The sequence below is a fragment of the Dysidea avara genome, chromosome 5, assembly GCF_963678975.1.
Source record: "Dysidea avara chromosome 5, odDysAvar1.4, whole genome shotgun sequence".
Classification (NCBI taxonomy): Eukaryota; Metazoa; Porifera; class Demospongiae; order Dictyoceratida; family Dysideidae; genus Dysidea; species Dysidea avara.
The window spans coordinates 28,347,357-28,371,986 of NC_089276.1; the positions used below are offsets into that span (position 1 = coordinate 28,347,357).

At 36.2% G+C, this 24,630-nt stretch overlaps 2 protein-coding genes across 2 annotated transcripts; one reads left to right on the forward strand and one right to left on the reverse strand.

Moving 5' to 3' along the window:
• The first annotated feature begins 8,541 nt into the window (after nt 1-8,541).
• Nucleotides 8,542-10,564, forward strand: LOC136256015 (serpin B6-like). Its single transcript, XM_066048925.1, has 2 exons — nt 8,542-9,777; nt 10,134-10,564. Exons 1-2 carry the CDS (start codon nt 8,652-8,654, stop codon nt 10,361-10,363), a joined length of 1,356 nt encoding a protein of 451 aa, XP_065904997.1. The 5' UTR covers nt 8,542-8,651; the 3' UTR covers nt 10,364-10,564.
• Nucleotides 10,565-22,178: 11,614 nt separating this feature from the next.
• LOC136256545 (extracellular serine proteinase-like) lies at nt 22,179-24,254 on the reverse strand. The gene is made up of 2 exons (XM_066049524.1): nt 23,639-24,254; nt 22,179-23,423 (listed from the first exon to the last, which is right to left on the reverse strand). Exons 1-2 carry the CDS (start codon nt 23,924-23,926, stop codon nt 22,281-22,283), a joined length of 1,431 nt encoding a protein of 476 aa, XP_065905596.1. The 5' UTR covers nt 23,927-24,254; the 3' UTR covers nt 22,179-22,280.
• Between the last annotated feature and the right edge of the window lie 376 nt (nt 24,255-24,630).

Sequence of the window (24,630 nt, forward strand, 5' to 3'; positions counted from 1 at the left end):
TCAATACTGATGTCAGTGCATCTTGGAGCCAATAAAACTTTGCTTACAAATTAGTTACATTTTAAAAGTTCAACATGAATTTGACAAAACCAGGCTTCCGCACACATCCAATTCTTTGACTTTGACCAACTGTAATGTGACCTGTCAGCATGCTATTGATCTGAAAATTCTACACAATGTTTCTATAACATTACATGACTACAGATAAAGATTTGAAGCTGATGGCATATTCCTATACATCGAGTTATGACCTCTCAAAGTGATAAAACTGGATGTGTGTGGAAGCCTGGTTTTGTCAAATTTGGTCACATATATATACTGCAGTTGTGGATCACCAACACAGTTAACAATAATATTAATTTTGCTTGCATCAAGTTAAACTATTCAGTGCCAACAACATGTTCTATCACTATCTTTACTGTTGCCAGTGTGATTGTTTTTCTGCACTACCTTAACTAGTTCAGCAGCTGATTTTTGGTTGAATCCATAAAATGATTTTAATTGCATGAATAGGATATAATAACATTGAAAGTGGCACTGTCAGCAGATGGCAAACAAACAGGATCACTTGATAAATAATTAAGTTTGTCAGTAATCTAGTAGAGGTGTATTGCGTGAAAACCATGCTAACATGGTGATCATCAGCTGATCTTCTCACTTATACACAAATTTTATGGCCTTATATATCACTCAACTGTGCTGTAAAGCCTTAGCTAATAAATAAAATGATATCCATTTGGTTCCACATGGGGTACAGTGAGATAATAAAATTACTCTCTAGGGTTCCTATGGATACAAATACATAAAATTTGCAGGAAAGCAGACTTCTGTAAGTGTTTGAACATAAATCGGATGGTTGCAGGATTGAGGATGCTAGGGCCCAATCATGCTCCTTTCTGCAACTTTTCAAAGATACTTACAATCTTTAAACAGGCTGTAAGACCTGGTTTTCCTGCAGACCTTCAGCACTTGTGATGTAAAGCCTTAATAAGTAAATTAAAATAATAAACAAAAAGTGATAAAGAAAATAACACAATATTATGCAGTCAAGTATTTACTAGAAGTATTCAATTACTCACAAATTATTGAGAGTAGTATCAAATCAGTACCCACCTACTTAATGTACATTGAAGGATTTTCTGTGTGTACTGTTACCAGAATGTTGCAATAACTTGCAATGATCAAGATAGGAAGATAATCTGGTTTGTCATCACATGGTGATATCCAAAAAAGTGACCAATCATTTGAAGCAATGCTAAAGAAAAACTACTAGTGCTATTACATGAGGTTGTATTTTGTGGCATTGATTTTTATTATTGGGATTACATGTGTAAAATAGTTTTCACTACCAGCATGTGGTTACATATTACAAGATAATAGGTAATAGGTTTATTACCTTACCGCTCTAGAGAGTAAATTACCAAAACATTTAGTTAACAGAAAAGGAATAGCATACCACTTAGACTAATTATCAGTAATCAGATTGATAGTCGGACAGGTGTAGCTCTACAAATAGAATTTTTCTGCTGTTATCGTATTGGCAAAGTGGTCTCATGAGATTATTGCTTTACGGATAATTCATTGTAGTATCAACCATATCAACAACAGCACCAGTGCAGAGTACACATTTAGGCTGGCAAAGCCATTGAAGCACTAGTCCACAGACTTGTGGCATAGACTATATCATACAATAATATCTCTATGCCTCTACCACAATATTGATACCATACAGGTTATGATGCTTAACAGAATTACTCATGCTCTCATAATGTTGTTCCCAACATGACATCAGTACTCATGAGAACTTGCAGCTCTAATAATAACTTCTTCACCTTTCATCCTTTAAATGATTTTATCTGTAATACACAAGAAGGAATATAATCACTATATTATATATGCCAATGAAGAGCCAATTCACTTTTATGATTCTATATGTAAATAAAAGTGTATAAGTGTATTGAATTTAAGGCAGAGGATACAGCAAGTGACTGGGCTGAAAAATCCCTTCAACTGAGACAAATATAAAGTTTTGTAAATTTAATTCATAGGTTGAAACGAGTATCACAGATACATGTTATACATGTTATGTGTTGCAGAACTGTCTCTCACTTATGTAATTAGCAGTCATCCCTTTTTATTTCATTTCATTCTTGAAGAAATATGAGATATGGCTGCCCAGATTTAGTACATTAATAACCACATCAGACTCAAGACTTGTCATTATAGCACATATACACTACACGCTACAGAAATCTGACTGGACCTGCCACAAGCTTATGAGAATTTTAGTGAAAAGTTGCTATCTTCAACATCAGTGCTGAAATTAGCACAGTGTATCATGACAGACAAAAATTCTTGAACATGCACGATGATTATTTTCAGCTGGCAATTCAATGGTGCTACCATAAAACCTATATATTTTTCTAAAAATCAAGGGAGTGTAATTCAGCACCCCTGAAAATAATATGCACTGTAAGAGGTCTTATAGTTTCACCCATTAGGTGTTAAGGGTGTCAAGGGGTGTTTCTTGTGCTTCTGAGAATGAAATCCCACAATTAAAAGTTTCTTTGTTATAAATACATATTGCAAATATAAAGTGTAGAAAGACAAGCAAGTATATATACTATATATATTTGTAATCCTGTTGAATTATTGTATTTCACAGGTCACATGTGTTTCTTGAATAAACCATAAATGCAAATGAAGGGATGAAAAGAGCTCCACTCCTTTGAAAATTTACAGCAGACACCTGGTGTATCACTATAACACCCCACCTCCTAACACTCTGGGTTCATCTCTTGTAGCACCTTCATACTCTGGTGTACCGTGTTACACTTATTACAACACCTTAGCACTCTTCTGTAACCATGCAAGTGTCATCACAGCACCATTTTAACACCTGAAAGGATTCATGCAAGTGGGTGCCCTTAAAGGTACACCCAAATTTTAACAGTGCAGTTATTATGAACCATACAAATAAACATTGACCAGTCTTTAAAATACTGTAAGTAGGTGTAAACCTGATAATTATAAAGCATTTTAAAAACTTTGTTAGTACACCAAGAATCATCCTGTAGCTAGTATGTAAAGTTTCAGAACTAGTAAAATGTTGTATGTAATTTAATGTAAATGCATTAAAAAACAAGAAGTTATCCTTAAGTTGTACCACATTTTTATGTCATATGAACAACCAGTTATAACCTTGATGTCACTTATTAATGAACTTCAATTCATGGGGGAAAGTGTCGTGCATGTGTACGTATACCTGCAGTAGTTACATACCTCAACCATTCAACAACATCACTTCAGCTGCAGGTAAGCATATTCAGTACATTATACATAAAAAAAAGTTGATCTTGTGCTACCAAGCATGCATCCATAGGCAATTAATTAATCATGTACAAAAATTATTTGTTTAGCTAGCTAATTTTTCCCTACCACTCTCAGCACTGGTTGTCAAGTGCTGGACAGCTGGAGGGTACCAGCTACTGAAACAATCCAATCTAGCTAATTTGTCCTTTGTAAATATTGCTGTTTATTCATGTATTCGTAATTTATGAAATATTTCATTAATTATGTTGCTTTGCGCTGCTTAAACAAGCTGCTTTATTTAAACCACAAATTATGCACAAAAGTATTGACTTTTCTCAACTGTTTTATATATAGAATGTCTGTTGTGTTAGCTATTTACACAATTTCTCTTGATCTTTATTTTTATATGGTAAGGCATCATCCATTATTTTCAGCATTTTTGCAAGAGTACAGAGAGTACGCTAGGGGGAAGGGATAAATTCACCTGTATGCTTTTTTAAAAATGTTGCACCAAATAAAGTAATAATACTGTATTAGTATTTGGTTAGAATGTTTAATGTGGTGAAAGCTGTGCATGCTGGACTCCGAATGACTGCTTCAGGAGCTGACTATGCAGCAGTGTACACAAGATTATTTATAAACAATCAGCACTCTTTCAATGCCTGCATTCTGACAAGTCAGAGGATTAGCAGGCAGATACATTGAAGAAAACCATAAAAAAGTTAACACTGATCATACAGCTATCACATAGACGTTTTTATAGTACACTTCTGGGTAGGAGGGAGGGGGTAAGCAAAAAGAATACACGAATACTCTCTGTATGTTTGTGAAAATGCTGAAAATTATGGATGCATGATCTCTAAGCAAAGACATTTTCCTTTCCACTTTGAAGGAGCTATAGTTTAGGAGGCCAAATATGCTGTTTTAATGCCCATATAGCCCATTGTAATAGGCATTCACAAACATCTTGAGGAACTTGCTTTACCCATACATGATACTGGCATGCTTACCTATCTGGAAGGTAAATACCAACTGGCATGCTAGGGTACCCAGTGTTGTGTAAGAATTGACTCATTTTGTCACTACAAGTTAACACTTCGAGTTAAGTGTGTAACGTACACAACAGGGCAAGACCTGCATCTGTAGAGCATGCAGGTACCAGTTTATAATATATACAAAAATTCATTTCTTTCTGCTGTCATAGCTAAGTTAAATATCAAGTTGAAACTGAAGAACAGTGTTACATGTACTTGAATGAAATGACAGATACTACTAGCACCACCAAGTTTACACCTAGCTGTGAGGTAAGCAGTGGCGGATCTAGAAATTTTCAGACGGGGTTTCAGATTCCATTCAACATCAGCCTAGCTGTAAGTCGAAGACCAAAATAAAAAAAAAAGAAAGGCTGTTGCTATTGTTCCAGCAGTCAAGTGAATAAAAATAAAATTTAGACAAAAAAATCCTCAAATGAAAAAAAAAGAAAAACACAAAATGTCTTGAGCAGGAATTGTACCCAGGACCCCCAGTGCTTGAGCCCAGAGTCTTAACCAATGTGCTACGTGGCTCCCAGCTATGCAACTCCCTTAGTTTCTACCTTATGTGTCTCTGAGTGGAAGTGAAGAAGAAACAAAAGCTAAACCCGACCCGACCCTACCCCTAACACTAAAACTACTTTTCGCATCCCCTAAAGTTGAATGCTCGGGGCAACCTACTAGATGCGTCCCCTAAAGTTGAATGCTCGGAACAACTGTGACCTACTAGACGCACTCCCTAAACTCGAATAGTCAGGGCAATCTAGCTACTAGACGTGTGCCCTAAAGTTGAATACTCGGGGCATAGCATACAACTAGTATGCTTGATAGTGAGAAATCTAGTGGACTGCCGAAACACTGAATAGCCCTGACAAAATATTTTTCAGCTGCCGGAACAACAGCAACTTCGAAAAAAACAGAAGAAAAAAAGGTTACCACCTCCTCTTGAACACCGTAATTGTGATTTCAAAGGCAAAAGTTGAAGTTTCACCAGTAGAAAGTCTTAATTCCCCACACTATGTATAACTTGTGGTGATTTTATCACCCACATGACGGGTCCTCAAATATATAGGGCGCGTGCTATTCTCAGGGGGGGTTTCAGCTGAAACCATTGCAACCCCCTGTATCCACCACTGGGTAAGTACATTGTACCATACTACTAGTTTAGCTACATCATACAGTTCTGCTGTTTAACTTACCTGCATGCTTACATCATTTCAGCATACATACTTGTAGGATGGTATATATAATGCTTATATGAAGTGACTTCATGTGTATTCTACATGCATGAATGGTGCTGATGTTTAATGCTAGGTTCCATATTAATGTAGGAATTTTACATGTAGAGCAGGCAACAGTGCTAGTTTACTGATAAAGTTACACACTACGATTTAGACTGCTATTATACTGGATTCAATGGAATATGAACACGTGTAGCTAGCTATAACAAAGAGTACTGATCTGGTTTAATAGGTAAGTTTACCTTAATTGAAATGGTGTATGGGCAGATCAAAGGCTGTCACCAGTGACACAAATTAGTTGTTTACAAGTGGGTGTATCATGGCTAAGTGCCTCCTTTAATCTGGTCACTAATTAAGGATCAAAAGAAACCATACATAGCACCAGCACAGAAAGTCACAATACAAGGAAATGAATTTGGCAGCTGATGGATTGCTACATACTCTGCTATGGATATCCACAGCTTTGCACTTACTCACATCTGGATGAATTGGAAGCAGTATAATGGCTGAGCTGAATCAGCATCAATACACCACACACATTGTTCATGCTAGTCAATGAAGAATAAACTACGTAGCTACCAATAAATTAGCTAACCATTAAGACCGTAAAATTGTTCCATGTCAGCAATAGTCAATATTAGCCTGGCTTTCTTGCTCCTTCTGTGTTACAAATGGTGCCTTGGATCCCCACATACCCCCATGCCAAAATCTATTTGGTATGTATTTGCTTGTAAACACTCCACTCTCTGGCCTGCAGTCCTTGTGCTTAAAAATCAGATACAAACCTCATGGATGTGCTACAAGCATTACTTGTATACCATGCAGTATTAGTTATTTGGGAAGGGGTGCCAATCAAAAAACTTTGTGCAAGAAAAAGAAATCAGGGAAGAGTATATGACAGTGAGGTACCAGAGTTATTTGGGACCTACTAGGCCCACCCCTAGATACGCCACTTAAGACAGGTGGGAAGAGTGTATCTAGTTGTTGAGTATGTGCATGTGTAGTCTCATAATAGTTATTACGCACTTTACAATTTGTAGACTATGTATTTTGCTGTATTTTAATGTACTTAATGTAAAAATAACATTATGTAAGTAGTTACAACTTGGAGGACAGAAAAAGTTAAGGTTAGGTGGGCAAGGAGACTTGGAGCAAGCGCTGCAGGGACAAAGGAAGTGGAAACTGTGAAGATTGTCCGAGTCAAACTTATTAGTAAAATGCTGCCAAAAGATCTTGAGTACCTGTGATTTAATAGTGGAAAAATTTGATTGAAGTCAAGTCCTGATAGACAGTTATAAATTCTTGCATAGGTAATCTATTAAAATAGAAGTTGCTTTGTTTGTTGAAGTTTGTTGGTGGTGGAGGATCTGGGTAGGATGGTGGCAAAAGGTAACGTAGTTGCAGATATTGAAATGATTTGTTGGATGCTGTATTGATTTTATGAAAAATGCATATGTTGTACTTAGGTGGAGAAACTCCATGCACTATCATCATGTTATTTTGTGTCGCCAGCAGTGCACACAAAACGTGACATAACTAGCTAGCACATGCTCTAGTCTAGCAACCAGACCCTATTTCCTCGAGGGTAGTACTTGTTGATTAGAGATTATAAGCACCTCCAGGCATGTCTCTGATAAACACTACTTATAATGTCTAATTGACCCCCGAGGAAATAGGATCTGGGTAACTGTGAATTTAATTGTAAATGTAAGTTGTATATGTACAGTATCTATAACTTTCTGGCTGAGGGCACAAGTTTCCCCCAGACCATCAATGCAGTCCTTGCCTGCATTAATAAAAGGAAGTGGTTACTGAACCGAAAGGTTTTTATTTTCGCGTCTAGTAATTTCCCCGAGTATTTGACTTTAGGGGACGCGCCCAGTAGTTTCCCGGAGCATTCGACTTTAGGGGATGCGAAAAGTAGCTTTAGCATTAGGGTTAGGGTCATGCTCAGCCTTGGTTTCTTCTTCACCTTTAGGTTACGTTCTTCTTACTACATACAGTGAGACTACTACGTGAGTAACATTTATAAGGTAGAAAAGTATAGGGATAGTGGGTAGCTAGCAGCAGTAGCACAGAAGTAAGCCCACCACCTACAGTTCCAACAGTCCAGGGTTCGAGCCCAAGTTGAGTTTTGTTTTTTGTTTTTTTTCGTTTAGTGACATGACCCTAAGTTTTACTGTCGGTTCATTAGCGAGTCCTGCTTATTGAACCGACTTCCGGTTCAGTAACCACTGCCTATTAAAATGCAATATAATGTAATAAGTATATAGTTAGGTAATAAGTAGTAGTATGGTGTAGTTTTCAGTATGTACGTGTGTTATGAACATATAATAAAAATTATTTGTTTTATTGGAGACTGAGAAATTACAGATGGGTATAACGCCTTTAACGCTAGCTATATATAATAAACCGATCGGTTAGTCGTGGACCACGTGATTTCCATATCTACTGAAATCCAATGCCTTCAGTAGTCTCCTATTTCGCTTTCTGATCGGAAACACTAAGCGCCCTTCGTTCTCCGCACGGCGCTTATTGATTGTAAATTACTCAGTATAAGCATAGATATAAGCGTCTCCTCCGTTCGGTAGGCGTTATAATTTCCAATCGTGGGAAATAGGGCTTGGCTACGCGAGACTATATATAAGTAATTACTTAAGTAGTTAGTATTAATTGTACGTATTTTATGACTGTTGGTTGCTACCAACAGACCTTTGGTGTTTGTTTTTTTTAAATACCATAAAGCCTAAATAAAAAAAATGCCTTCAGTGTGGTGTGAAGCGATAGCTACTGATATCATCAAGTGTTTCTCCTCGCTACACTTCACCACTTGAGGTGCCACCTTGCAGCCACGTGCTTGCTCACTTCATTAACTAGGCCTCGAACTAGGCACGCATACACTGAGACGGTGTGCTTTATTAAGAGCAACAAAATCGTCAAGCAAGGTACAGCGTGGGCGGTGTGAATGCATGTTAGAACAGAGGGCGGAGATTTTGCACAATGCGAACTGATATGATTCCAATAAATACCGAACTTCAAGCAACCATTTCACTAGTTTCAGTAAGAGATGTGGCACCAGAACGCGATCACCCAGCTGTTATTGCTCGCCACTTCACTCGCGGCAGTGTTGCTCACTTCGCGGGTAGCTGCAAACAGCAAAGCTGTCACCGCTGCAACTATTAGCAACGAGCTGGGGTGGAAGATCTTCTCGTGTGCGGCGGGCTCTTCAGACCAGCACAATCTTTTCTACTCTCCCGTGAGCATTTCCACCCTACTCGCCTTGATGTGCTATGGAGCTGCAGGAGATACGTTGCGAGAGATAAACAATTTGCTGTTACCTGCAAGAGCCTCCACTAGCAGGCATCGTTGCGAGTTAGGGCCTTACTTCATGTCGTTGCTAGCCGTTTTGGACAAGTACAACACGATGAATGCCACCATCGAAGTTGCCAACAGTGCATGGCACATTGATGAGCTACATGCGATGTTCAAGTTGAGAGGGAACAAATACTTCAATTTGGAGGAGATTCCTATGGACCCCAGTAAACCTACTGAGCTGGCAGCTCAGATAAACAATTGGGTGGAAGAGAACAGCCATGGAAAGCTGACTGATTTCTTTGATGCTCGTGATGTCAAACGTAATGATGGGGTCTACCTCTTTAATGTACTGTACTTTGTAGGTGTGTGGGCGGAAAAATTCTCTACAGGTGTTTTGATGAAAAAATTTATAACTTGTGCTTCTTGTATGAACAGTAGTCCGAGCATCGTTACTGAGAGTGAAGTGGAGTATATGAAACTGCTGAGTGCAGTTCCACACTGCAATCTGATGGGCTCAGACATGTTACAAGCCATACAATTACCCTATGCTGATAATAACATTACGATGACCATCATATTACCAAAGCTATGTGCTATGAACCAAGTTGTTGATCAGCTAACCAACTCTGATCTCTTCCAGCGTATTAACAGGTGTTTTGATGGTCAACGTCAGCGACCTGCTCTACCAGAAGTTACCATTGTCTTACCAAAATTCAAATTGTCTGAGGATTTGCCTGTGCAGCACATATTGAGTAATTTAGGACTTCAATCTGCCTTTTCACCAAGTGAGGCTTTATTCCCTAAGATACTAAAGAGCACAAAATCACTGCATCTGTCAAAAATGACTCATAAAGCTGTACTAGAAGTTGATGAAAATGGTAAGAGTTAGCTAGCTACTGTACATGCTTGGCTGTGCAGCATTTGCATAACTGCTTAAAAACTCAGTATCGATATTATGTGCCCATTTTAAATGTCTTTCAGTAACTCTATCAGCTATAGCTACAATGTTGCTAAAATCTCTTTAGATTTTCATTTCCACTGAAGTCATTCAAGTGAAGCCATTTGGTGTTTACAAATGAATTATAGCACTTAAGTGTTATCTGTGTGTTTCTGCTGAAGTTGTTAAACTAAATCATTTAGCCTGAATGATGTTGGCACTACAGACTTTGTGTGTGTGTGTGTGCATGCGTGCGTGTGTGTGTGTGATTATGTTGATACGTATACGTTTCTGCAGGTAGTGAGGCTGCTGCAGTTACTGGTGGTCATTTAACTATTATTTCATTTAACGACTTTCAAGCAATACGTCCATTCATTGTTCTAATTAATGAGTACACTACTGGAGCTCTATTGTTTATGGGACGAGTGTGTTCAGTCCACAGGGATAGTGAGCCAATTGTTATCAAGTCTGGACCGCATTGTAACTATGACAACATACCGATGTCTGGGTCGGGAAGTGGACAATAAACAGTACTACTATAGCTATTAGCCATAGGCTATTATTGTATTTTTAGGTGTAAAACAATTGCATATATTGAAATTACTCTGATATTATGTGAATGGTATATTTTACAAGGTGATTGGACAGTATTTGATGCTGTAATATTGTGTCACTGTAACTGTATACCCCACTACATTTATGTTATATCCTCAATATTTATATATCAAAATTATGTAGCTAGCTACAAGGAAAACATAGTATTGTGTATACTGCATTCTGATCAACATCAAACAAGTTAAAACATCAAATTGAAGATACAGAAATATATGATACTATAAAATGGCTGGTGAGGAAAATGATTGAAAGCTAATTTATTTATTGAATATTTTCTGGCTTGTGGAAATCAAATAGTTTAGTAAACTAAGTGGCACAACTCTCCTGTCCACTGCATTAATATAATACTCTAATTAACTGTTGTTAAATATGTTAAATTATGTACCTAAGGTGTGTTACATCAGACAATTAAAAAAAATCACACAAAGTTCATCATGTGTGTTTCATCAAACTATTGAAGGTGAAGGCAGCTGCTGAAAGAAGCATCTATTATTGATGTATCATTGGCTAAACAAGATAACTAGGTACTCCGATTTTGCAGTAAACAGTAATAGTACATTGATTCGCTGGATGACTGCATGACTCATGCCACTGCTGCTACAGATCACAAAATGACATAGTATTAAATACCATCCCACTAGGGACTTGTTAGAATGTTAGACTTGGCATTGTAGGCATCACAGATAGTTTGTCTAAACTATCATTAAAAACTCTAGGCCATACACAGTGTGGTGACTTCAATCCAATGCTTCAATTAATCATAAACTCCTATATAATAATAATAATGATGATATTTTAATAGCATGTATGTGCTTTAATGCTAACTCACTCAAAGAAATCTACTAACACTGAAATGCCATCTCTTATTGTGAACAACAGCTTGATAACATGAGGTGGAAGTTGTTACATGATAATGCACTAACTTATGTCTACCTTGTTTTGACAAGCTGATATAGTCTAGTTAAATGAAGGAAGTGTGGCTAGACAGGACTTATTGTACAGGAAGTGTACACACCTCACACATTATCAGCGATGGGATGGCTTGTGGTGGATGGACTACTGGACTACAAGCTCTCTGCTATATATATAAAGGGATAAATCAACATAATTATTTTGCCACAAAGCTAACTGCATATACATTAAATTTTACGATAGCTAGGGAGAGGAAAACCTCAATGTATAGCTATTGGAGTGAACAATAAGATATGTTTGTTAGAGTTTTTAAATTTTCAGGGGCTCTCTGCAAGTGTGATTCCTGAATCATCAGTATAGTAGTAGAGGTTTGCAAAGTGCCAATGTAATTTCCAGCAATATATTTTTACTACTATACAAATTTGTCTGACACAAGTAATTTTTTGTACTGTAAGTTCTTAATGCACTTGAACAGAAATAGTGAGTGGCTGTAGCCAAGCTGTAAGTTTCAAAAATCTTGCAAGCTGGTGTTCAGTATAATTATACAGTACATGTGCATACATGTTGATGATATTTTGAGTGGAAAACTCAAACCTTTATGATCTCTACTGATCAATGTCTTCTAATTTACTACTATTTTGTTGCTTGTGCCTTTCAATTTCAATGTGTGTGTGTGTGTGTGTGTGTGTGTGTGTGTGTGTGTGTGTGTGTGTGTGACACAACTGCATGTTGTATTATTGGTAGCATATAGTCAGCAAAATGTCATAACCAGTTGTTCATTGTCTTTAATGCTAGAATACAATTTCCATCCTATTGTCACAATTTTTGCTAGCATGATGTGTGTTTCATAACATTAGAACAAGTACTATTAAATATTGGTAATTATTTAGCTGGTGCAAATCAGTTTTATTATCGTATTTTATATTGTATTGTTGCAGTATTATGCATATTACATAGTATTTTGTAAGTATTTAGTTAGTTGGTATAAATATTAAAGTAACTGTTACAATAATGTGCATATATGTGTGTACATTATTTATATATGTGTGTACATTATTTTCATTATCCTGCGTAGCATGTCAGGTTTATACAGCTAACTAGTGATGCATTACATACATTGATATTACATGATTGTTCAGTAAATGATAATGAGCTTTATTATCAGTGTTTAGTGTACTACTGGGTTTCTATGCCTTAGGGATTCAAGTTCACTGGACCAGATCACCATGGAAACATTTCAGTATAATGTTTACACTACTAGTATATTTGTAGACAATGGATGGTAATAATTAGTACACTTATCAGCCACTCCTGTGTCCTGGTGAAACCATCAGTTCATAAGAGAAACATGGAATGTACCATAACCAGACAGCATATGCAATTATCAGGAGAAGACTGTTACATCAGTAAAGTTAGTTGAGGTATAATGTTAATTTACATGCCTAGACTACATGTTGCTGGGGATCAAGTCACCACTGGGTCTGGGATTTTTTTCTGCGTTCTTCATGTTTCAGTTACATGTTTATGACTCCCTGTATTCACAAACTTTCGCCTTCTCACGGGTCCCTAGTGGGATAGCATTCACAGACAGACAGATATTTTGTTATATATATGCTACTGAAATCCAACATAGCATTACAAGCAATTATTATATGTCACAATTTGATAGATACAGTATATCTGATAAACTAATAGTTTCTAAACAGCTTTAGCCCCATTTCCTTTTCTACTGCTACCTTTACACCACAGCCCATGTAGGTGTATAACTATACTGTACACATCATCAGCTCCAGAGAGGTTGTCTTTATGTTACTGCTCTTCCACCTCCTTACATTTTTCACTCACCAGTCTTATGAGAGTACTATAATGCAATGCAGCCAAATGAAAACTTCTGCAGGTATTTGGACACTGTATGCTTTGATAGGTAAGTAACTGCTCCCTCAACAATACATTTTGTGGTATTCTGAAGTAACAAGCCTGGTTGAATTTTAACTTGTCAATCTTCTGCATGTGAACATACCAAAATCTACTCTATGTACTTAAGTTGATGATCTAATACACAGCAGCACAGATGATGATTATTAAAAAGTAATGTCTGATCACATACTGCAGGTAAACAGTGTTACTCTAGTGGTACTACTGTTATATGTATAGTTCTGTGTTGTAGAAGGTGGTTGTAAAGAACAAGCTGGTTTTATCAACCATCACTAATTAATGCATGGAAGCATCTGTGTGATTTATTGATAAGTCACGCAGACACCTCCTCTTGTTAATTACTAACCTGCAGTAGTGATGTTAAGTCAATATAAAGAGTACATACAGTCTACACTCAGAACTGTTCTCTTGCAGTGGCTAGACACCAGCCTATTATGCTGGCATAATTTTGAGCATAATAGGTACTTTGAAGCATCAGGCTTAATGCTAGCGTAATGAACAGATTTTGCCATACTGTAAACTGTTATCAGTGAAAAATACACATCACAGAAAAAGATTGACCTAACTATTCTATCTGTGAAGTCTTGTGTAGCCATACCACTACTTTCCTACATACTAAAAAGGAAAGTATATAGTGGTCTGTAGCCTAATGAGTAATTCTAATCAAGTAGTCAGGTACATAAACATTTGACATCAGAGCTGTTGGACTGCTAAACGGTTAACTATGAACAATTGCTTTCAGACCAAACATTATTGTCATCCATATACTGCATAAAAGCATAAAATTATTAGTTAACCGTGGAGGTTGAGGCAAAAAGTATGAGCATAATTTTGGTTAAATTCTTGAGCACTGCAGCATAGAAGCATAATAGGCTGGTGCCTAGCAGTGGCATATACTCTTCCATGTGGTAGAGTAATGGTTGGAAGCCGTGAATACTAATGGAGTAAGAGTCTGACAGTTATGTTGCAAACATTGAACTGACATCATTATGGCAAGTATGGGTGGGGTAATATTGAGACAGAAGCCAGCAAGAATAGCAGTGTGTAATTTAGTGCCTCAGCATTTCCATATGCATTGGCCAAGGCTGCATCTTGTTATACTACTCCACCCAGGACCTACACCTTTAGTGTGGATACATTACTATATAGTTAGAGTAATACAATGATGTTATAGTATTTTAACAGGATTATTAAAATTTTAGTTAATCAACTGAACTAAGCAACTATAATGTCAGTTCCTTTTAAGTGTAATAGACTAATTAATCATGTGATCTATGCTAGACTGTGGAGGTGGCCTGATCTGCACAAGAATGAAGTAGCTTATATAATAAGTTTTACTGTATAATGACTAACATTCATTAACAATTTTGAAATGATCATAAGTTATTTTTATCTGAGTACTCTGTAGTTTTGATAATTGAGACTCATGTCGAACACTGATAATATAATTATACTAACTACATACTTGTCAGTAACTACATATTTATGTAAAAAGTTTCCAGGATGTGACATATTTTAAAGTGGTGTTCTGCTTATGGCATATTCGCTATAAAACAATAAGTAGTTTTGAATTGCTTAATTCTTAAAAGCAATGAAGGCACTGTATTCAACAACCACTCATGTCAATGTCCCTAATAAGCTATATAAGTGCATTAAATTCTGCTTCTTTCATGGTTGCTTTCAGAAATACATTATGTGAGTAGGCAAAAATGGTTCATATGTAAGTACTTGAGAAGCAATTTTATTAGTTCAATACCAAATCTTTAATATGAGCATCAAAGGGTTGCAATATTTATCTTAGTATTGGCGCTCTCACTTAAAACTAAAACTGAAGACTAAACAAATGCTTATAATGCTAGAGTGAAGCTGGAATAGCTAGCTACAGATTCAGGACTTTTACGCATCTTTACACACACACACACATGTACACACACACACACACACACACACACACACACACACACACACACACACACACACACACACACACACACACACACACACACACACACACACACACACACACACACACACACACACACCTTATCTGCAGTTTACAAATCTTTCTACTGGCATGTTCACACTTCCACTTCGCAGCAAAGTAGCAGTGCTGTAGCCAGTACTAGCCACCAATACCTACACGCACTGATGGTTGATATTAGATCTTGTCCTTCACACTAGTATAGCAAGCATACATGGCATTGATCATGTTATGTTACTTAACCGGTGAAATGCTCACCACCACTGTTGTCATGGTGACTATCCTATACATGATAGTAACAGGGATTAACATTAGATTCCCATTAACAGAGTTGCAGTGTTGTGGTGTGACTCCCTCCCTGTTCACTAGCCTGCTGCATGTAGATCCCTAGTGGGATAGAAGTTATAATCATTGAAACATAATGTTATAACATTGCTTGTATGTCAGGGAAAATGATCTAATAGAACAGTCCACAACTCTAATAGAAATGACTATTAACACTACAGACATCACTGTTTTGTTTGGGTATAAGAATCAAATGTTTTGTAAAGTTTCTACACAAGTAAAAAGGTTTTCCAAAGCAGAAATAGCTTTACTTTAATTTTAAATAGTTGCTTGCAAACCACCAGAAAATGATGGCACAATGAGCAGAATATTATTACATAGCTGCAGATTGCCTAAATTAAATGGGTTAAACCATCATCTTCATGAATATTCAGCATGTTGACAACCCCACACCAATTAAATTACATATTCAGATTATGCAGTTAAATTTGCTTATTTTCATGCTTGATTTAGAGAATTTAAAGAGATTTTTAATTTAAGTTTCAGATACGTGAACAGTGATATGACACTACTGGTCTTACACATGTTGGTTCAAACTGGCCAGGACAACAGATGATAGCTAGTTACATACCAGTGGGAGCTGTTTGAGACAAGGTAACATGATTAATATAATTATTTGGTTGGGTTAATAGTGACATAGTCACCTCTACATGACACACTGGTAAGATAACTAACTCATGCAGCAGATCAACATTTTTTTTGTCCAGTTCTTCACATGAGCTTCTCTGAACTGTAACAAAGATTGCTGGCTAAATATTCTATATATTATATACAGTCTTATAGATCAGTCACCATAGGAAGGTTTGGTTGCAGGTATATAACATGTTTGCTGTCTGATTGTGCTGTTAGGTTGGTCTGTCAGTAATAACATCATTTGATACTAATTGCAACATATTTAGGAGGTTATTATTTTAGAAATAGGTCACATACAACCAAGAACATTCACTAACAAGTTAGCAGGGCAAGGCGTAACAGTGTATAGGAAGTACACTGAGTACAATACATACACTTCCAGTTGAGTATAATATGAGCACCAGAAATGTAACAGTACATGAAATTTTTATTGCATACTTCTCAGCATGATTTTCTAAGATAACCATAAATGTGACTGCTACAATGGAATTATGGATTTGAAACTACCACACCAATGCTATAATATGTTATCACTGATGTATTCCTAATTTACATGCAATAATTAGACATGTCATACATTATAGTTTTGAACAGTGCAAAAAATGACCATACGAGTTTATGAAAAAGGTCTAATATCCCAAAATCATGGTTTAATAATGCTAGCTGATTGCTGAATGAGAACAGGTGTTTCAGTTTCAAAAAGCTAAAGTGGTCAATTATGTGAATGTCTTATTAAGGTATTTCATCACTGATTGACTACTCTATTAGAATATCTCTCTGCTGTATGGAAGTATATCTCTAACCAAATGTATAGTGGTTTAAGGCATAAAGCTTCTCACTCCCAAAGCTTTATCAGAATGCCAGTGCTTTCCACGCATACCTATTATTCTTGAATTGTGCCCTGTTGCATGCATTCCTATTCATTAATGTACAGGTGTGATTTGCGTGTGAAATACATGTGAAATACATGTGAAATACATGGGAATGTTGCAAATATCAATAGCTATAGCTGCTTATGAGATGATAGTAGCTCCATTTGCATTGTGTCAATAGTAAAAATTAGTTATATTATGCTTTGCTTACTTCATTCAAAGTTTTAATGATAAGCATGTAACTCACAACTCACTTATCCTGTATCAATGTAGTTGTACAGAAACCAAATTTTAGATATGGCAACATATAGGGGAAAAAATTGTTGTAAAAGCATAAAGAAACCCAGGTATAGGTATTTAGGGTTTTAGGATTTCATAGTAGTTTGTTAGCTACATACTAGCATGACAAGTCAAAAGTATAGTTGTGCATTCATGTTGTTGTGGGGTGTGACCAAAGGGTGGTGGTGGGTAGTCTGCATGGGGGAAATATGTATATAAGATGCTGTGCAGCAATGTTGTGATGAAAAAATCTCAAGTTTTTGTGAAAAAACAAAAACAAAAAACTTATAAACTGGTTGTTCCAAAATGTTTAAACGCTATAATATTGCCACATATGAGAGCATGACTGATTGCACCTCAAATCATTAGAATCCCCCTCATGGAGTTGATAGGTTTGGCATTGTCACCATGTCAGTGCAACTCTAGCATGGCTTATGACAAGTATTATACAGTAGTAGAGTATTGTATGCTACTTTGTGTAGGCTACAACATCTTCTTTTCCTTGCTTTTTAGCATACTTTAAAAATAAAAATAAATCTTTATAACAATCTATTACAGCAAGTTGTCAATATAATATTCCTGAATTTATGTCATGACAGTATTTTCATTGTAAAACCATTGTACAATGGTTTTACAATGGTGTAGCTATACCCAGGAAAGCTATACCCAGGAAAGCTATACCCAGGAAAGCTATACCCAGGAAAGTTGTATACCCAGGCAAGTTGTCAATATAATATTCCTGAATTTATGTCATGACAGTATTTTCATTGTAAAACCATTGTACAATGGTTTTACAATGGTGTAGCTATACCCAGGAAAGTTGTAGATAAACAGAGTGCATCTTTTGTAATAAAATGGTACATATTGATTGACCTATTTCAGGGGCAATTTAGTTACCAGATTTGGTGGTGAGTTATAGGTGCAGGGGTCTAGGGGCACAGCCGAAATGCTTCAAAATTTGCTCAATTTATGATTTTATGAATATTATATACTATTTTCAATACACGCATGCTTGGTTCTCTTTAAGTCATGGCTTATGGGTGGTCAGGCATTGGCAATAGTCATCTAAATGCAAATCTAAACTTTCTAATTGAAATGAGAAATTCAAGTATTATTCTTTAAATTTCAAATTACAAAGTTTTGCACATTAATACCATTTTTAAGTTATAAATGCTCTATTAAAGTAGTTTTGACTGCTCTATTAGAATACATCTGACTGCTCTATAGGAGTATATAAAGATTTTCAATACATACCCTCGTTTTTCTTTAATCCACTTTTGAGGAATCAATGTATGCAAGGGCATGATCTTTCATGTCCATGTAACTGTGGATGAAGTCAGCAGTCTTGTTTAGAATAACACACAGAACGAAATTAATGGTAGGGCAGTATAACTACAGTGTAATACGAAACTTACATTGATTCCTCAAAAATGGATTAAGGGAAAACAAGGGTATGAGAGTATTATTACCCACACTTGGACATACATATCGGTCAAACCCTCATGGCTATGTATTATGATATTCATTACTTCCTGTGTATGACAATGTGTAACAGATGTAGGTAAACATATGGTGAAATCACTACTCCTGGACTGGAACTGAAAATGTTTATTAAACATAAGAACATAAACATGGATGTCTTGACATCACATGTAATCCATTAAATTTGTAAACAAGCCTGTCGTATTAATTCAGTTTACAAAATATCTAATGTTCATTCCAATTTGGGGCAATGTTTGTGATAGGCTCCAGCCTATTATATTGAGTGTAATAGGTATGCAAACATCAAGCATAATTTACGCCATATTGCAAATGAAAATAGCTATACATATGTCACAGAAATATCCACATACCCTAATAGAGCAGTCAGTCAAAGTGCCAGCCACACCAACTCAATTACTTAACCACTTCCTTTGTTGTTTTCATAATTATCTAAATTTGTACATGCATAGCGTGGTTGAGAAACTATAAGAAATAATAAATAAATATCCTTGCACTTTGACTGACTGCTCTATTAGGGTATGTGGATTTTTCTATGACAATATATATAGCTATTTTCATTTGCATTATGGTGTGAATTGTGCTTAATGTTTGCATACCTATTACACTCAATATAATAGGCTGACAAACATTGCCCCAAATTGGAATGAACATTGGTTATTGTTTACCAAAATGTTAGTGCCAGCACTTGTAAACTGAGTTAATACGACAGGCTTGTTTACAAATTTAATGGATTACATGTGATGTCAAGACATCTGTATTTATGTTCTTATGTTTAATAAACATTTTCAGTTCCAGTCCAGGAGTAGTGATTTCACCATATGTTTACCTACATCTGTTACACATTGTCATACACAGGAAGTAATGAATATCATAATACATAGCCATGAGGGGTTTGACTGATATGTATGTCCAAGTGTGGGTAATAATACTCTCAAAGTGCGTTAGTGATACGCTATACAGCCTGTATGCAATATAGCGATTGTAGATTTTACTACCATTTCTAGCCAAGTTACTACCTAATGTATGCTAAGGTAAGTACTTAATATATAGCGTATTGACCTTGAAACACCTGAGCCAACTTGTCACATGGTTGAAATGTGTTGTGTAGAAAAACTATTCTATACAATGCTAAGTTTTAAAAAACCAATACTTTTCCTTTAAAAGAGCACAGTCTAACTAGACTAATATATTCAGAGTCTATGCTATACTCAAACCCACAATGTAAAACTTTGAGCAGCTTAATATGGAATCAAAGGAGACTAATGCTTTGTACTGCATCAGCATCAAATGCATTTGTGGTCAGGGCTATAATTGCTCTAAACACAGGGTGATATCATGGTATCATCCTGTGGTCAGGTAAATATATAAAACATAACCCTGTGGTTTCCTTTGATCTGAGGTGTCAAAGTGTTATATGTACTAACTAATGTACAGCAAGCCACATGTTTTAAGCATGGGTATGATTTTTCACTGTGCCAAGTAGTCAAACCTAAAAGTCCTGATGTTCAGTACTCTGCAACTTCACTGAGTTAACATGCACATGTTTTCTGGCCATTAGTGAGTCTTACCCATGCCTTTTAAGCAGGGCATTTTACTTGATCACATTTTCTTTAGAAGTTTGAAAAAATGTTTTATTAAATTTAATAAGTAAACCCTTGAAGTACAGTAACAATGAATGTCTCCTTGTTCCTTTATTGTCACTGTGTGGTTATAATAAAATTAATAGCCAATAGCCATGCACATTCAGCCATTCTCTTACTACATATGATATGCGCAAGGATTACACTTCACTTCGGAAGGCTCAGTTTCATATCAACATGTAATTGGCATAACTACAGGATATGACAGCTGGGACGTGGTGTGAACTTAAAACTGCAGAAGCCAAAGGAGGTAAACAAGACGGTGGCAAAGATTGAATTATTAAACTCAGTACTGACATACTGAGATGTAATAATTCATCGTTACTGGCATGATGAACCATATCAAATGTCAGGAAGAATTATCAATTTATGCCCGGTATGTAAGTACAGTAGTACAATTAATAGCCACAAAATTAATTAGTCTGCATAGCATTGGGAACTTTGAGGATCATAAAAGCAATAGTTCTGTATATGTACACAGCTCAAATTACTCACTGGTATGCTACATGTGTATTTTATCATTTGTGTAGCTCTTCAAGTATGCAGTCCAGATGATGATACTTAAAAAAGTCTTGACATAAAGACATACATATATCTTAACTTTGAAAGTTTTTAACCTTGTAGCTAAGTCATCTAACTCTGTTATTATATAGTATTAATTTCGTTGAGGAAATTTTAAGTGCAATGCAAATCAAAACATGCATTCCTATTAATTCATCTTTCCTAAAACCAGAGAACACTTGTAAAACTACATGAAAACTTTTTGCAGCTTTAGTTAATCCAACTGGAAAATTGCCATAATATTATTTCTGTTGATTTCATCAATGCTGTAACATGACTGCTATTGTCATACTTGTAATTTTAGAAAGTACATGTTGGGCATTTATAAAAACGAAACAAAAGAAGCAACTGTCATATTATACCACATTGCTACATCACATAGCTATTGCAATGAAAATGATACATTGAAAAAATGTACACTATACTTTGTAATCATTTTTACACTAAGTACCAAAAAGCAACTAGCTGAGTTTCATAATTACTTTGTAGGTGAGTTAGCAATAAGGGAGACCCCTCATCTTACTGTTATCAACTCTTGGTACAATGCTACGTAAACAGTAGATTGCAAAATAGGGATAAAGTGTGCTTGCACCTCCCTCCTTCCAAAGTATTTGTACTACAGCACAATTACAAATGCCACGAACATAGACATTCAAGTTACGTCTATGCATAGGTATGGTTTCAATGGTAGTATAGTTAACTAGATGTTTAACACATTAGCCTACCTACACAGCTTTGCCGAGAACTATATGTATATATATACGTATATATATATACATTACATTTGCTGATGTCGTAACAGTAGAACTATTAGCATAATGTATACTGTTGAAGTGTAGCCATTCTTCAGTTGAAATGTATAGTATATACAACCTGAGGACAGAATATATAGTGGTCCACCACCACTAATACTTGTAAACAGTACTACATATGATTATGATGTAGTTGGAGGTCATTCTTCATCACTACTTTAGCCAAAAGAATTACTTAGCATTGTACACTATTGAAATCTTACCTCCAGAAATATTATCCTATGTTTGAATCAGAGAAAATGATGATAAATATATTACATATGCGATAAAGTGTCTATTGTCTGCAAAAAGAACTGTGAATTACAATTGGACTATGTACTATGCTGAATTGTGAAAAAAAAACAAAAAAAAACAACTCAATAATTGATTGAAGTAAATAAAAGTTGGCCATGAAACTCTCCACAATCAATAGAAGTTAAATTTCCTATGAACAGTAAACGATTAAGTGTATTGCCAACAACATCATTGACAGCTAACAGCTCAGGGTATTCACTCAAGTATTTGTATGCCTTACAGAATCGGACTCTTCCCTTGGATAGGTATGTTCTTAACATGTTTCTAATTTCTGTATTGGTTATATTTGGGCACTTCTCCAGTAGTAGGGCAACAGTTCCAGTGACTAAAGGAGTACTTTGAGAAGTTCCAGTTCGGAATCTTTGACATGTATTGCATTCATCTCCTGTAGAGTTGTAGCAGGGGATGTTAGGGATACATATGTCACTGCTAAGGATTCTATAGCCTGGAGCAAACACATCTACACATGATCCCATGTTGGTGGATAAAACTCTGCCATCAAATTTACCCATCAATGCATTATCATCCATGTCAGTAGCAGCTACATTGATAACACCATTGTAACCAGCTGGAAAAACTTTACAGGAGTCATAATTCAGTTTTCTAAAGTCCCTACGGTTTTCATTCCCAGCAGCAGCAGTGACTATTACATCTTCTGCTATTAATTTCTTGACAAATTTACTAACAGTATCCATTATTTTACTTCCAGCAAGGGACAGATTAATAATGGCTCTGGTTCCATTTCTGCTTTTTCTGTGCTCATGTACACACATTAGTCCATCAAGAAGAGATGCTTCAGAAGCACGACCTCCACAGTTTGCTACCCTAACAGAAAATAAAGTCACACCAGTCGCTAATCCAGTACCATTTCCACCAACAAGACCAGCTACATGAGTTCCATGTCCATTGCAGTCTTCCCCCTCACGTGTTTCATTTCTTAATTTGTCGATTGGATCACAACCTGGATAGTGAGCTCTATAATCGAATGCACTGTGATTATAGTGAATACCAGTGTCCAGTACATATACATCTACCGACTTCCCAGTGTACTGGCTAGCAATATATTTCTTATCCAGTGGCAGTGATGGTTGGTCTACTCTATCCAAGTGCCATCCTGGCTTGGCAGATGTAAGAGAATCAATTTCAGATACCAAAATAATGTATTCATTTTCCTTTACTTCAAGAACTAATTTGTGATGTGTGACCTACACATGACCATATACAACCTTAACACAAACAATAATAAAGACAAAAATGTAATTAACGGAAGGAAAAATGCAATTCATGGAGTCATGTGTTTCAGTGGTTGATTATCATTATTGATGAATGTAGTTATGAATAGCTACAGGAAACTCATTAGGTGTGAAAAATAATTGTGTGTTATGTTGGTGGCAAAATGTATACAGGTGATCATTCTCACCCATTTTAAAGCACTTTCTGACAGCCTTGCTGTTAAGCATTTGATGATAGGATATTCTGAAATTATCTTTACTTCAATTTTTCCCCTTACATTGGACCTCCTGTTCAGCTGTTTAGCAAACTGCTGTAGCTGTACATCAGTTACACTGTCTGCAAACTGGACTATGTAAGTTCCTGGGTCACGTAAATTTTCATCAGCAGATTGCTTAACTCTTGCCACACCGCAAACATCTTGGAATGTGACACAACCAATGACTAGTGCAAGAATTAGGCACCAATAATGTGCCATTGTTGATCATGAACTGCAGGAATATGTAATCAGTAGTAACCAGCTACTCAGTATAGTGACCTAGTTAAGTTATGTAGTTCATACCTTCAGATCACCTAGACACAGTAGGGCTAACTAGTAGTACAAGCAGTTAATGATGTTGTCAAATACCTCTCCAGTGTTTTTGATGTACAGTACACTCCAGCTAGTGCTTTTATAGGGTACAGAAAATATCAAATGTATGGCTTTCAGGAAGGTATAGTTTCATCAGAAAGCTTCTAAGTGCTAAATAGCCGTAAGAAGCAATTGCAAAATATTATGGGTAGGTGTATGTGTACAGCAGATGTTAATGAAGTCCACATACATATGCAGGTGAATTAGCAGCACAAGTGAATGAAAATTGCTTGATCATGTAGATATGTCTCAGAATACTTCATGCATTTACAGTAAGCTGTGTGAAAATGTCTTTAAAACTAATGGTGAGGTTAATGGATAGAACAATATGTATAAATGCAAAAAGTGTTAGCTACCAGCACAAAACCACAAATGAAATACTAACCTTCCTGATACTCACACATCTGACAATGTATTCTTTACAATGGTGCACAGAAGCAGCTTTAGCATGGTGCATCAGTTTAGTGCACATGCATGTGAAGAAACCTGCACTCGAATACTGTTGCACAACCTTCATCGTGAATATGTACAGCATATCCACTTTATAATAG

What these genes read in the sequence shown, in the direction of transcription:
- LOC136256545 (XM_066049524.1), bottom strand. Translation starts at nt 23,926, where the DNA reads ATGGCACATTATTGGTGCCTAATTCTTGCACTAGTCATTGGTTGTGTC. An exon ending in CAGAAAGTGCTTTAAAATGG is followed by an intron (nt 23,424 to 23,638) that starts GTGAGAATGATC and finishes GGTCATGTGTAG; the next exon opens with GTCACACATCACAAATTAGT.
- LOC136256015 (XM_066048925.1), top strand. Translation starts at nt 8,652, where the DNA reads ATGTGGCACCAGAACGCGATCACCCAGCTGTTATTGCTCGCCACTTCA. An exon ending in ACTAGAAGTTGATGAAAATG is followed by an intron (nt 9,778 to 10,133) that starts GTAAGAGTTAGC and finishes ACGTTTCTGCAG; the next exon opens with GTAGTGAGGCTGCTGCAGTT.